This window comes from Talpa occidentalis, unplaced genomic scaffold, assembly GCF_014898055.3.
Source record: "Talpa occidentalis isolate TD23 unplaced genomic scaffold, MPIMG_talOcc4v2.1 talOcc4.4, whole genome shotgun sequence".
Classification (NCBI taxonomy): domain Eukaryota; kingdom Metazoa; phylum Chordata; class Mammalia; order Eulipotyphla; family Talpidae; genus Talpa; species Talpa occidentalis.
The window spans coordinates 117,530,800-117,545,875 of record NW_023604295.1 but is presented as its reverse complement, the minus strand read 5'-3'; the positions used below and the strand labels follow the sequence as shown (position 1 = coordinate 117,545,875).

Here is a 15,076-nt window from a genome sequence, read left to right as displayed (position 1 = left end):
TTTTGGACCTAAGCTACTGAATCTTTTATTCCTTAGTATTGGGAGCTTCTTTATAAAACAAAAATAACAACTCTAGAAATACTGTCAGATAAAATACACCCACATTAAATTTTCATATAAATGGAATAAAATGAAGTACAGGTGAAAGGAAAGACAGCTTACTCTTATCTAGAGTGTTTGGGAAGAGGAAACTGGAAAAGGAGGCCTTTGAGTGAGATAGATGAAGAATAGGAGATAGAGTGCAGGAGAATAGCAAAGATTCTAGCAGTGGAAAGTATGAGACAATGAGTGATTAAAACAACTTCATCAGTTGTTCTAGTTGGGTTGATGTATTTCTTCAGCTTTGTATTTCTTAGCTGTCTCATGTGGTGACATTTTTCTCTGTTTCATCCTCCTGGACAGGCTATTTTTCAGTCATTTATCATCACCTCCAGGGCTTTCTGGGGGTTTAGCTACATGTTCATTGTTAGCTGTTCCTTCTGTATTGTTGACTGCTATAAACTTTTCTCTGGTTTCAGATTTGTGATTATCCGCCGGGAAAAACTTATCCAGGATCACATGGCAAAGCTTCAGCTGAATTTGCGACCTGTAGATGTAGATCCAGAATGTTTGCGCTGGACTCCTGTCATAGTCTCCAATTCTGTTGTGTCAGAAGAGGAAGAGGAGGAGGCTGAAGAAGGAGAAAATGAAGAGCCGCAGTGCCAGGAAAGAGAACTAGAGACAAGTGTAAGAGTATGGGTAATCTCTGTTTTTGGTACAGGAAGATATATATTTTTTGTTTTCATGAGTATTTGATTTTGATTTTTTATTTTCATGTGACATGCTATATCCTAAACCAACACAGTAATTTCACATGAGGATCTCAGAGTTTTTTTTAATTATGGAAATTTCAGGAACAAAATTGAGTTGTGTTTACTTATTTGTGATTTTAAGTCTGGGATTATTAGAATATCTTTATATTTATTATGTTTCTTATTGCTGAATATTTCTCACCAGGCCAATTAAATTTTTAACTGTATCTTAATTGAAGAATCTGAATTGAATGACTGTTATTAAAAATGCAATTGGATACATTTTCTTTAAAGTAAAACATTAAGGAAATAATATATACGTGTATGGTATCTGGTAACACTAGATAGTTGAATGAACATACAGTGGTGTTAGCCATTAAAAGGTGAAGGAGGGGCTAATTATATAGTTCTCAGCATTTTTTTTCGTGTGATGCATACCTTTCTTTTTTTATTTTTTAAAACAGTGCTGCTTTCATCCTTTAAAATCTACATTGTTTTTATAAACATAAACAAGTGCATGCACTGTGTTTAGTGTAATTTGATTTACAAATTGAAATATTCAGAATAGGAATAAATCAAAATCACAGAAATTTTCTCTCATTTTTTCCAGACACCCCCTTTCCTTATGTCCCAGAGCCCATGTCCTCTCTGTTTATAAGTTTTTACTTCTCAGAAAATTTATAAACTGTCTCATTTATCATTTATAAGAACAATAGTCACTTTTTCAAGATGGTATTACATAGTATTTAAAAGTGCTAGCTAACTCTTAGGTCAGACTGTTGGGGTTTATATCTCAGATTCTTCATTTGCTGTTGCATGACTTGGGCAAGTTACTTAAATTTTGGGGGCCTCAGTCACCTCATTTGTAAAATGACTTTTATAGTAATAATATTTCATAAGTTTATGTAAATGAGGATTAACAGTAATGAATACTTTTTTTAAAAAACGTTGTTTTCTTAGTATTGAAAAGGTCAAATGAAACTGAAAATTAACCAGCATGGTTTTATTTTCTAAAATCAGGTGGGAAAGTCTGCATCTCGGGAAAACAAAGAACAGGATTCTTATTCTTCAGTTGAAAGTGAAAAGAAACCAGAAGTTACGGTGCCAGCCAGTTCTACACGTTTGAACAAACAAGTCCTTCCCTGTGATAGTCTTCCTGTAAATAATCAGCCATCTCGGAGAGGCCGCTGGGGGAGAAAGAACAGAAAAGCCCAGGAACGTTTTGGTGATAAAGATTCTAAACTGCTCTTGGAAGACACATCAACTCCTCAGGAGCAATATGGAGAATGTGAGGAAAAATCAGAAACTTCCCAAGAACAATACGCTGAAAGTGAGGAACAGTTGGCAACCTCTCAGGAACAGCCAAGCCAGGATGGAAAGCCAGACATTCCCAAAAGAAGACTAAGTGAGGGCATTGAGCTATGGCGAGGTCAGCTAAAGAAAAGCCCTGAGACTCTGAAGTGTAGATTACCTGAAGGCAATGATAGACTGCCCCGTCGCTACAGCGATGGTGACAGGGCTCTCCTCAGGAGCTTCAGTGAGAGTAGTGAGGAGGAGGAAGAGCCGGAAAGTCCTCGGTCCAACTCACCACCAATTCTTACAAAGCCCACATTGAAGCGAAAGGTGAGGCATTTTTTCGACATGTCTTTTGTTCCTCCAGTTGCAAGCTTATTGTATACTTTTGTTCCATCCTAGAGTTCTGAAAGAATAAACATAGAAATTTTTATTTTTTTAAACTTTAGTTCATGAGAATTAGCTTAGAAGTCATAAAATCTCACTAACTGTTTTTCAACCTGTTGGTTTGATACTCAAATGATGGCTGTTAGGAATTTTAAATTATTTTGAAAGTATGTTCAGATTTGGAAATGTTCATATTAGAAAAGGAGAAGAAAATACTACACTGTTCAACAGGAAGTGGACATAATAGTCATTTATATTGGCAAGCACAGAGTGAAGCCATTCATCTTATGTTGGAGGAAGTGCTTTCCCTGTACTTTTCTTTTATCTCTTCCTCAGTGGTTTGACTTAACTTTGTTTTAAAAGTATTTTCTAAGTTATATTTTATCATTTTGCATAGTTTGCATGATCTCCAGTTTGTTAATAAATGCTGTGTGATGATGGTAACGAATTCTGTTCAGTTATATACCAGAAATATCACAGACTGTGGATTGAACTTTAAGCCAGCTGGACTGATGTAAGTTGGTGTCCTGGATGGAGCCACCTGTAATAGAGTGGCAACAGCTATCATCCAAAGCAATGAGATCTTTTTTTTCCTTAGCAGGATCTTAAGAAAAAGGGGGAAGGACTATTTACTTTTTAAAAATACACTTTAATTTTAGAACAGTTTTAGATTTACAGAATTATTGCAAAGAAAGTATAGAGTTCCTATATTCTCCATATCTGGTTTTCCCTGTTAAGAGCACAGAGGTTAAGTGCCATTCTGATTATATCATATAAAGAGGACTACTATCTATGAGTGAGAGAGAGAGTGTGTGTGTGTGTGTATACACACACACATATATACACATACACACATATAGCTACACACACACCCCAAGTAGAAGGTTATTTACTATTTGTTAACCTTGATCACTTGACTAGTCATTGTGTTTGTCAGGTTTCTTCACTACAGAGTTAATTTCTGTTTACCTCTTTTCTATACTGTATTCTTTGGAAGGAAGTCACTGTCCACAACCCACAGTTAAGATACAGAGTGTTATATCTTACTCTTTAAGGGCAAATATCTCTATTAATTATAAGGAATTCTGCTTGCGAGACTTGTTACATTCTCCCTATCTATTTATTCAAGTATTTATTTATATCAGTATGGGGTCATCGATATTTACTTTAGATTTTGAGTTATAATCCAGTACTACCACTTTGTTACTAAAATTTTTCCTTTTTTGGCCATTAGGAACTTTGTTTCACTCTTGTATCTCTTTAACATACATACTTGCATCATTGTGAGATTTTTTTTAATTTTTGTTTCTTCCTTACTTTCTGATGCTGTGAGATGTTCCAGGCTCATCTTGTATATTTTCTGGCCCAGTCCTAGAAATCACTCCATTTCTCCGAAGAGTTGGACCATGTCAACCTAGTTTGAAAATTGTATTCTCAACTGAAAACACTAGTAAATATGAAGTGTAGAAAAATTGAACGCTGATTAGCTCCACTATTCATTATGTGACCATGAAGAATATATCTTTGTCATCCTAAGGCTTACCTTGCTTATTTATAAAATAGAGTTATGCTGTTTTCCTATGTTAAAAAAAAAAAAAAGGACTGTTAACACAGGCAGTGAGATCACATACAAAATACTTTTGAAGTTCTTTAAGAAATTCACTTGACCTGGCAACAGAGACTGTATTTATTATTATAACCATTTAGACACTGACTGGAGTGTAACCTTGAGTAAGCTCTGTAACTTCTACATCCCTTACAGAAATGAAGGAATTGGGTTAGATAACCTCTGGTGCATTATCGTTATTGTTTGGTGATATCTATTGTGTTTTAAGGTATAAGGTCAATCCTAGTATAAAATTGTGACTGGTATACCAAATTCCAATAGCAGATTTATTTTACTTTTGAAATGCTTCTTTAACATCAAGTAAATACTATTTGCTCTCTATTTCCATATTCTACTGTAACTATGAATAACTCATGAAAATGGCATATAGCTTTACTGATAGTTCTTCTGACCTTCAGAGTAGAGCTATAAAACAAACAGAAAGTGGCTTTATTCCTTTTTTCTCTTGAGGAAAAGAGAAGTTATAAGGAACCAGTCTCTGCCATTAGAGTACTGAAATAGTCAATCTCCATGGGATGCAAAATTTAACTCAACTATTAATGAGGGAGTTAAAGCATCTGCTCTTTAGACATGCCAATGTTAGGGTCCATGTTTGAGATTTTACAAAGTTGTTTTTAAGTTATTCAACGAACGTCTTTATATCTATGATGGTATCCTACTGTAGTCTTTCGGAATAACGTTCAGAGTGTCTTTTGGCAAACAACGTCCTCATTTTATTTGTGCTGATTCTATTAGGGTTTAAAAAGCTATTAATCATGTTATTAATAGAAATGGTAGTGTTCATTGCTATAAATACTTTCATTTTTGCTTTAAACAGAAACCAATTCTTCATCGAAGAAGGAGAGTTCGAAAGCGTAAACACCACAATAGTAGTGTAGTCACAGAAACGATTTCTGAGACTACAGAGGTATTAGATGAACCTTTTGAAGATTCTGACTCTGAGAGGCCAATGCCAAGATTAGAACCTACTTTTGAAATTGATGAAGAAGAGGAGGAAGAGGATGAAAGTGAACTCTTCTCTCGAGGATACTTTCGTTTGTCCTCCCAAGATGTTCTCAGGTGTCGATCTTCTTCTAAGAGGAAATCTAAAGATGAAGACGATGATGAAGAGTCAGATGATGTTGATGGTATGTTTTACAAAACTGTTGTTTATTATAGTTTTATTGTCTTTAAAGAGAAACAACAGTGAGCTGCAAACCCTTCAACAAAAAGGCTGAAAAAGAAAAACCACTAATTAAGAAAGGACAACTTCATAATCTTCTAAAAAGTTGTATCAAGTATATTCCTTCTCATCTAATCCTCTCTCCTTTTGAAGTCCTTTTTCTAGTTTCCCCTTCCACTCAGGGCTGTCTTTGTCTCTGCAGAAACTATCTTGCCTACTAGGAAATATTTTGTCTGTTTGTTTTGTTCTGTTTGGTTTTTTTCCTTAATGCTTTATTAGCCTTTATCTGAATCTTTAATTAATGGGTAGATTAGATTTAGCATCAGAAAGATAATTAAAGACTGTTTATTAGACTATGCACTTCTGTATAGACTGTTTTGCTATTTGCTGTATGCTTAAAATAAGCACTCAATAAATACTTGTAAATGAATGAGTGCTAAGAAGATGGTTCTTAATAAGATCAGATTTATATAAATTTGACTTGTTTTAAATCTGAATCATCTCTCATCTATCTTACTCAACTGGCAGTAAGTTACTTAGTAAGTTAAATTTTATCACATAGCTAAAAATGCAGCTTTTACTTTTAAAGTAATCTTATTGTCCTTTCCTCTTTAGAGATAAAGAGATCTATACTCATATATGAGCTTAGTCAAAAACTAGTCTTTTGCATCCTACCTTAATGTTTTTGGCAGATATGTTGCCTACATCTGCAGTTTTTGCCTTGCAGGTTGTCAAACTCAGCTTTTTAACTTTGCTGGGTGAATTTGAAGGAATCCAGTTTCTTCCCTTGGTATATAATCCTACAGTTAAGCTTTTTAGACTCCTTTAAAAAATAAATTCACCCAACTTCAAATCTTGTAGATAATTTGTATTTTCTTCATTCTCTTAGTTTTACATAATAAATATTTTTAATGTAGCAATAAGATGATAGTTCTTTGCTTTATTGTGAATGACTTTCCAGACTTCTAGTATGTTATATTCTCAGATATATAATTAAGAAACTAAAATTTTACTTTGTAAATTTGGCATGTTACTACAATTCTATCTTGGATCAGTGCGGACTAGTAAAGTATCCCTTCCTTGTTTAAGTTCCTTTTGAATTTGACAATTTTTTTCTTACGCAGTTATTTCTCTTGTTTACTTTCAAGTATTACTGCTAACTGTACTTTTTTTTTTTTTTTTTTTTTTGCTTTCCCTTACCCTACAAGTTCCTATTCTTGCCTTTGAAAATTAGTGGGGGGCCTACCTGGTGGCGTAAGGGGTTAAGACGCAACCTATGAAGCTATCTGCAACCACTGCAGCACGAGTTCGATCCCCGGCCAGGCAGCTACCCACATGGTGCAGCAGACCTTTCCTGACTCGCCCGCTGCTCCCCTCAGCAGTGCATTTCTGTCCATCTGCCTGTTCTGTTCCTTACTCTGTCTCTGGTGAATCCTCTTACCCCACACACCTCTGGCCTCTACCTCAGTTCTTATATGCATAAATAAATCTTTAAAAATTATTAGTGGGAATGTGCATGTGCTTAATGCCACACTGAGCTATATACCTAAAAATGGTAAATTTATCTGTGTATACCTTACTACAATTTTTATTTATGCATACAAGAATTGGGGTTCAAGCCAGAGGTGTGAGGGTAAGAAGATTCACCAGAGACAGAGTGGGGAACAGAATAGACAGACTGACTGAAATACACTGCTGAAGGGAGCAGTGGGCAAGGCAGGTGGTCTGCTGTGCCGTGTGGATCAGCTCCATGGCCAGGGATCAAACTTGTGCTGCAGTGGCTGCGACAGCTTCACAGTGCTATGCTTAACCCCTTGTGCCACCAATTTTTTAAAATAGAAAAAATAAATGGTGAGAAAATGCTATAATATCAAGGTTATTTCTGATAAACCATTGTCTTTGGTGCTTTAACTTCTTCAAATCAGTATTTGTCTAGGACTAATGTATTGTAGTTATTTGCATACAAACACATTGATTATGTAGTTATTCATGTAGGATTACTTAATCATGGCCTGGAGATATTGGCTCATGAAGAAATGGCTTTGTGGAAGCTAAGCAAACAGGAAAAAATGAGTTTATTTGTAACACAGTAAAGACAACTGGTAATAAGTACCTATTATGTACATCTTACATCTTTATAAAGCTTTCATCTCCTTTTTGTAGATGATGAAGTTGAATCTTAAGAGTAATTTCCCAAAGCTGTATAGGTGGTAGTGATGAATTTGAACTGGCTTTGTTTGACTTGTGGATGGTAACAGAATATTGGCCAGGATTCTCTCATTGTTCTGTCAATTCATTGTGTGACTTTAGAAGATGTCCTTAATTAGGTTTCTCCTTTAGATTCTTAAGCTGAAGATAATCAGAAGTTTATGACAATTATTAAAATTATTTCTGTTGTACATGCTTGTCTCAGAAAAGGTCCTGCAAATTATAAGTTTTTGTAACATTTTTTAATCCCCTTTTACAGACACTCCTATTCTAAAGCCAGTATCTCTCTTGAGAAAATGCGATGTGAAGGATTCTCCACTTGAGCCAGATACATCCACACCTATGAAAAAGAAAAAAGGATGGCCCAAAGGCAAGAGCCGCAAACCAATCCACTGGAAGAAAAGACCTGGTCGCAAACCAGGATTTAAGTTGAATCGGGAAATCCTACCCATTTCTACTCAAGAGTGCATTGTTGAGCCCATTGTCCCCATTCCTAAATCCGGACGTAAACCCAAAATTCAAGAGAATGAAGAAACTGTTGAACCAAAAGAAGACTTGCCTTTGACTGAAAGGAAGGAAGAAGAGGAGATAGCTGTGGAAACAGAAGAGGTTGAAGAAGGAGAAGAAGAAGATACAACCAGCAGTGAAGTTCGAGCGACTTCTCCAGTGGATAGCAGCAATAGTCCCGAGACTGAAACAAAAGAGCCTGAGGTGGAAGAGGAAGAAGAGAAACCTCGTGTCTTAGAAGAGCAGAGGCAATCAGAGGAAGAACAACAAGAACTGGAAGAACAAGAGCAAGAGGAAGAGGATGAAGTGGCAGTAGAGACAAACCATAATGAAGACCATGATGCAGATGATGAAGATGATGGTCATCTGGAATCCACAAAGCAAAAAGAGTTAGAGGAGCAGCCCATTAGAGAAAATGTCAAGGAGGAGTCTGGTGGCCAGGAGTCTTTTTTAGATACTAATATGCAGAGCAGTAGGGAGAATATAAAGGATAAAGATGAAACGGAACCAGATTCTGAAGATGAACAGACTTCCCATGAGACATCTGTGGTATCAGAGAATATGCCAGGGTCTGAGGATGATCATGAAGAAGATTCAAACTCTAAAGAAGAATTAATTGAGTTAAAAGAGGAAGAAGAGATTCCTCATAGTGAACTGGACCTGGAAACTGTACAAGCAGTGCAGTCTTTGACCCAAGAAGAAAGCAATGAGCATGAGGGAGCCTACCAGGACTGTGAAGAAACTCTTGCAGCTTGTCAGACCCTGCAGAGTTACACCCAGGCTGATGAAGACCCTCAGATGTCAATGGTTGAAGACTGCCATGCTTCAGAACATAATAGCCCACTCTCTTCTGTTCAGTCTCATCCCAGCCAGTCAGTCCGTTCTGTCAGCAGCCCCAACGTGCCTGCCCTTGAAAGTGGTTATACCCAGATCAGCCCGGAACAAGGATCCCTGTCCGCACCCTCTATGCAGAACATGGAGACCAGCCCCATGATGGATGTGCCTTCCGTATCAGACCATTCTCAGCAGGTGGTGGACAGTGGCTTTAGTGATCTGGGCAGCATTGAGAGCACCACAGAAAACTATGAGAACCCTAGCAGTTATGATTCCACAATGGGCGGCAGCATTTGTGGAAATAACTCTTCCCAGAGCAGCTGCTCCTATGGTGGGTTGTCATCCTCCAGCAGTCTCACCCAGAACAGTTGTGTTGTCACTCAGCAAATGGCAAACATGGGCAACAGCTGCAGCATGATGCAGCAGAGCAGTGTCCAGCCTGCCTCCAACTGCAACATCAAGTCACCTCAGAGTTGTGTGGTCGAGAGGCCTCCCAGTAACCAGCAGCAGCCGCCGCCGCCGCCACCACCACAGCAGCAACAGCAGCAGCAGCAGCAACCAGCACCACAGCCTCCACCCCCTCAGCAGCAGCAGCAGCAGCAGCAGCAGCAACAGCAACAACAGCAGCAGCAGCAACAACAGCAGCAGCAGCAGCAGCAGCAGCCGCCGCCGCCACCTCAGCCCCAGCAGCCTCAACCTCCACCCCAACCCCAGCAGCAGCCCTCCCTCTCACAGTGTAGTATGAATAACAGTTTCACTCCAGCGCCTATGATCATGGAGATACCAGAGTCTGGAAGCACTGGAAACATAAGTATCTATGAGAGGATTCCAGGGGATTTTGGTGCTGGCAGCTATTCTCAACCATCAGCCACCTTCAGTTTAGCCAAGTTGCAGCAGCTGACTAACACCATTATGGACCCTCATGCCATGCCTTATAGCCATTCTCCTGCTGTGACTTCCTATGCAACCAGTGTTTCTTTGTCTAATACAGGACTGGCTCAGCTAGCTCCATCTCATCCATTAGCTGGGACCCCTCAAGCACAAGCCACCATGACGCCACCCCCAAACTTGGCATCCACCACCATGAACCTCACATCACCTCTGCTACAGTGCAACATGTCTGCCACCAATATTGGCATTCCTCACACTCAGAGGTTACAAGGGCAAATGCCAGTCAAGGGGCACATTTCTATCCGCTCCAAATCTGCACCACTGCCCTCTGCGGCTGCTCACCAACAGCAGCTGTATGGCCGCAGCCCACCAGCGGTTGCCATGCAGGCTGGCCCTCGTGCATTAGCTGTTCAGCGTGGCATGAACATGGGGGTTAATTTAATGCCAACCCCTGCCTATAATGTCAATTCCATGAATATGAACACCTTGAATGCCATGAACAGCTATCGAATGACACAGCCCATGATGAACAGCAGTTACCATAGTAACCCTGCCTACATGAACCAGACAGCACAGTATCCTATGCAGATGCAGATGGGGATGATGGGGAGCCAGGCCTATACCCAGCAGCCTATGCAGCCAAACCCTCATGGAAACATGATGTATACTGGCCCTTCCCATCATAGCTACATGAATGCTGCTGGTGTGCCCAAGCAGTCACTCAATGGACCTTACATGAGAAGATGAGCAAGATGAACTTGCAATTAAAAACTTAAATATATATAAATAAAGGAACCTTTTATACTGACAAACCAGAGAAAAATGGACCTTTTTTCCAGTTAAAATATTGCTGTAGATTTAGAGGAATTTTTCTTTGGTTTATTTTATTTTTTAGAAAACCCAGTCTTCTCTTTTTTTGGGTTCATTTTGTTCTGGGTTTTGGTTTTTTTCACAATCTTGAACATTTTACAATAGAACTCATCTAAAAATGGATTTGGGGATAGGGGAAACATGCACAAAAACCTTTTCATAATTAAAAAGAGCCTTACTTTCTTTATACACCACATGGACAGAATTTGTGTAAAAGTAAATTACCTTCGTTTTATTTTAAGATGTATGTTTCCCCTCACTGTTTGCAGCTCCCAATGTTGTCATTTTTAAATGTTATATATACATCTCGAGGGTTAACCAGACCCTTTCCTCCAAACCCAACCTTTCATTTCCTACTTCATTCCAGCAGGAGGCACTTATGGGAGACTCGGATGGGGTCATGGAGAACAACCCAAGCTCCTTAAACTTATTATTATTATTATTATTATTATTATTATTAATAAAGTGAGGCAGGAAATGCTTCTCCTTTTAAAATCCCCTCCACTCCCTCCACATACACACAAACACATACACACACATACCCCTCTTGAAACCTTTCCCCAAGAATGTTTCTTTATAGATGGACTTCATTGAAATGTTTGTTTTCTTAAATCAAGTGTAATATAATTTTTTTTTAACTGTTCCCACTCAGCACTCAGAGACACAAAAATACTGTAAGTCTCAATTAACAGCAGAATCTCTCAAAGGAAAGCTGTTTGCATTCCTACTCCAGCCTTGGAGGAATATAGGTGGTCAATTACAATCAAGAAGAAATTGACCTCTGTTTTTTACCACCTGGTGAATCAGCCATAATGCACAGATTCCACGCAGCCTCTTGTTTTTAGTATGTACTTTGAGATGCTAAGGGTCTTGATTCTTGAGCCTTTGACTCCGATTAAACTCAAACAGCAATCCCCGTTGATTAGCCTCTTACATCGTTACATAAAGTGGTGGTGAATGACTGTACATTTCAGTGATTTGAAAAATACCTGACAAACCTTTGACACTGGTTATTTTATGTTGGAAGAGATGATGCAGAATGTGTGTTGTAAGAGAGATCATGATGAGTTTTATAGCTACTTCAATGATACATACCTCTAGTTTGCATTTTTCTTTTGAGATCTTGAGATCACCCCCCCTGTGAATCAGAGTGCACCAGCCCCTCTCCTGTGAGTGGCTAAAGAGAAGAGGGATAAACCAACCACCAGCATAGTAGGGCAAATCTGGATAGCAGGATTTAGCAAGCTTCTGTGTTACTCCCAATTCCATTCTCTTTTCTCTTGTGCAGCCAGTTTGCCCATTCTCTTCCTATTACTTGCTCCAGGGATAGGTAAATTTTATATATATATATATACATATATATATATATATACACACACACATACACATATATATATATGTATGTATATATAATTTTCCATCATTAGAAGATGGAAACTATTATACCACTTGGTATGTGCAGTCAAATATCCAAAAGGGGGAGGTACTGCTTAAAGAAATACCTGTAAGCATTAAATTCTCTCCTTTATTTGTACATTTTATATAGATAAATTTTTGAAGTACTAATTAGGCATTAAAATTTTCAAATGCACAGGTTTGTTGGTTTTTTAAATACACTTTAATTGACTTTCTCAATTAAATGTGTTAGATAGAAAAGGCAGAATTCCACATCTTGCCGCTCTCGATTCTTAGCATGTGCAAGGCTGTGTAGGACCCAGTTTCTCTGTATATACTATTCCGGTTCCCAGTCATCTATGTAGAAAGTGCACTGTGCTGCCCCCTCCCTACATCTTCAGCTATGTCATTGCTTCCTGGTTGGGGTGGGGATGGGGTGGGTCGGGAGGGAGGTATATTGGGAGGAGGGTGGGTCAAGGCAGAAGGAGAAGCTGTTGAAATGAGGGCCGTGAATTCAATTTCTGTTGATTTGCGGTTGTGTTTGGTTTCTTTCTTTCTTAAAAAAAAAAATTTCAATCGGGCAGCTCCCTTTTCCACAAGCCTTTTTGTGACTGTAGAACTATTGTAGAGAAAATGTTCTTTTCTATATTATAAAAGAAATTATCCAACACAGTAATATTGGTACCTGTCATTTTTTCACTTCTGTTTTAAAAAAAATGTATTTTTAGCAAGATAACTTGGGTAATCTTCTAAAAAAGAAATTTAAAAACTCACTGTTAGTGACTTTGATGCCTTTTAAAATAAGAGCTTTTTCATTTCATTCCATCTTTAAAATTTTTATCTTTGTTGTAGAATATTAAAAACTATTTTAAGAAAGATAAAAATTCTCTTTAAAGAGATCTCTAGAGTGTGTGAATAGAGCTCCAGATGCCTCTAAAAGCCGCATGTACAAATGAAGCTAAGTCTATTCCTGTCTGTTTATATTTGCTTTTCCTGTTTTGTAACCTCTTTGTACTTTGTTCATGGTGACTTGTAAGCTAAGGGGAAGGGGTGCCTAGATGCCTTTGTATTTCTCCATGTCATGCGCTCCTGGGCCAGTTGGTCTCCCTTCCTCTCCTTGTATGTAATATCACTTTTTTTTCCCCTTTCTAGCAAGTACTTTCAAAAGAACTCTGTACATTTTAACATAAAAAAAATAAATTATGTTGAGCCATTTTGGATGTCTGTCTTGCATGTGGAATTTTTCTGCCTTCCAAATATTTCAAACTCTCCAATTCTTCTACTCAGAGGCTTAAAAACATTAGCCCTTTTGGGTTCCTCTTTATATAGCAAGCTCATGAACTTTGCTTTGAAATTACAGTTTTCATTCATATGTGTTTAAATGCCAACAGTATAAACTTTTTTTTTTTTTAAGATTTATTTATTTATTTAAACAAGCACTGGGTACAGTGAGAAGCGCAGGAGGGTGAGAGAATTCACCAGAGCCAGAGCGGGGAGCAGAGCAGGCAGAAGGACCGAAGGACACTGCTGAGGGGAGCAGCGGGCGGCAGGAGAGGTCTGCGCGCCATGTGGGACCCTCCTCCGGTGGCCGGGGAGCAGCCGGGGATGGAACCAGTGCTGCAGAGGCTGCGGGCAGCTTCGCAACCCAGCGCTCAACCGCTGCGCCACTGGGAGGCCCAACTTTTTTCTTTTCAAAGAAAATGACATTGAAATCTCCCCTTGGATTTTTTTTTTTAGGGAAGTCCATTTGAAAACCTAAAAGCATTGTATTTCATGCAATCAAAAAAAGGAAATACAGTTGCAGATGCAAGTAGCTCTGAGACTGGGATCACATAGGAGTAGTTTTTATTTTTTTATTAATCTTACTAATGTAACCTGATTTTTAAGGAAAAATGAAAACTTTTTCTCAAATTGCTTGATTATGTAATTAAGATTTTCCAGAAGTCAAAATCCTGAACGTTGATCATTGTTGATGTTTTTTAACTCTCATTTACAATTTTGGGTATAATGAAGATTTTAGAAAATTGGTTTGATAGCTTCTTGGGGCAGGGTGGTGGGGCAGGTTCAAGTTTTAGTGGCCTCTGCACTTTATCTGCTGCCCTTTCACACTGAGGAATTTAGGAACTGTACATGAATAGTATATAGCAGACCCTTGTTCAAAATAACCCAGACCACGCAAGTTTCAGGTCAGATAGTCATCTCCAGAAAAATTGTTTCTCTTGGTTGTTGAAGTAACCATGACTTGCACCCAACACTGTCACTGCGTATCATTTTTAGGGGTTGTCTTGAAAACTGCCTTTGCTGCTGCAGAATACCTGCTTTAAGTGAATTAAACAAAGCAACACTGGTTTTTCTACAAAGGAGAGACTACACACTTAAGTGTTAACCCCCTCCTGATATATTACAGTACACTTTGAATTCCCCAATTCCATTTATAGCCAACTGATTAATGTTCTGAGTAGAGGAACTGGTCTTATACACTGTACTTCTTAACCCTTTTATTTTTTCACTATATAATTAAAAGGTAGGTGTGGGAAGAAAATGACGGTGCCCTTGATTAATGTGTGTATTGCTGAGTGCACGGCTGGCAATGTTGGAATCTATTGCTATGCATTCTGTAACTAGGGTTCCAGGATTCACACCTATAAGAGCGCTCGGAGCATCTCAGGTACTGCCTGGCTGCCTTTTTAGCACGGTGAAAACTGTGTGTATTCACTGAGTACTAGAGTCTGTCAGGTTGGCAATTCAAGCGTTCTTGGCAAGAATGTTTCAGGTTCTTCAAATGACAGTCTGAGCAGTTTGTGGATGGGTTTTATCCTAGTCTTCATAATATACCAGATAATGGGTCAACAGTGATGGTAATGGAAAGGCTGAGTGAAAAGAAAAAAAAAATAACTGTCCTTGGGAGAATCGAATAAACAGGGTTATTACAACAAGTTGCGGGAAGAGCTCTATGTCCTTGATGTGACTTTGGAAAAAAAATCTAAAAATTCAAATGAAATGTAAATGAACTCAAGCTCATTAGAGTAACTTTCTGGTGGGGTGGGGGTGGGGGGAGGGAAAGTATCTAGACTTCTTGAGCATGTCATCCAATTAAAAGCTGATAGTCCC

General features: G+C 38.4%; 1 protein-coding gene and 1 long non-coding RNA gene across 6 annotated transcripts in view; one reads left to right on the top strand and one right to left on the bottom strand.

The window, feature by feature from the left end:
- The window catches only part of KAT6A (lysine acetyltransferase 6A), a 106,816-nt gene extending 93,631 nt beyond the window's left edge, over positions 1–13,185 (top strand). For all 5 annotated transcript variants that reach the window (XM_037526145.2, XM_037526143.2, XM_054700917.1 and 2 more), the window contains 4 exons: positions 519–726; positions 1,812–2,414; positions 4,916–5,225; positions 7,728–13,185. In XM_037526145.2, coding sequence (XP_037382042.1) covers positions 519–726; positions 1,812–2,414; positions 4,916–5,225; positions 7,728–10,447 — 3,841 coding nt within the window. In that variant the 3' untranslated portion in view covers positions 10,448–13,185. The remainder of the gene's footprint in view (positions 1–518; positions 727–1,811; positions 2,415–4,915; positions 5,226–7,727) is intronic.
- Positions 2,269–4,049, bottom strand: LOC129146780 (uncharacterized). Its single transcript, XR_008553983.1, has 3 exons — positions 4,015–4,049; positions 3,789–3,885; positions 2,269–2,490 (listed from the first exon to the last, which is right to left on the bottom strand). It is a non-coding gene; the product is annotated as an uncharacterized LOC129146780 (long non-coding RNA).
- Positions 13,186–15,076: the final 1,891 nt, after the last annotated feature.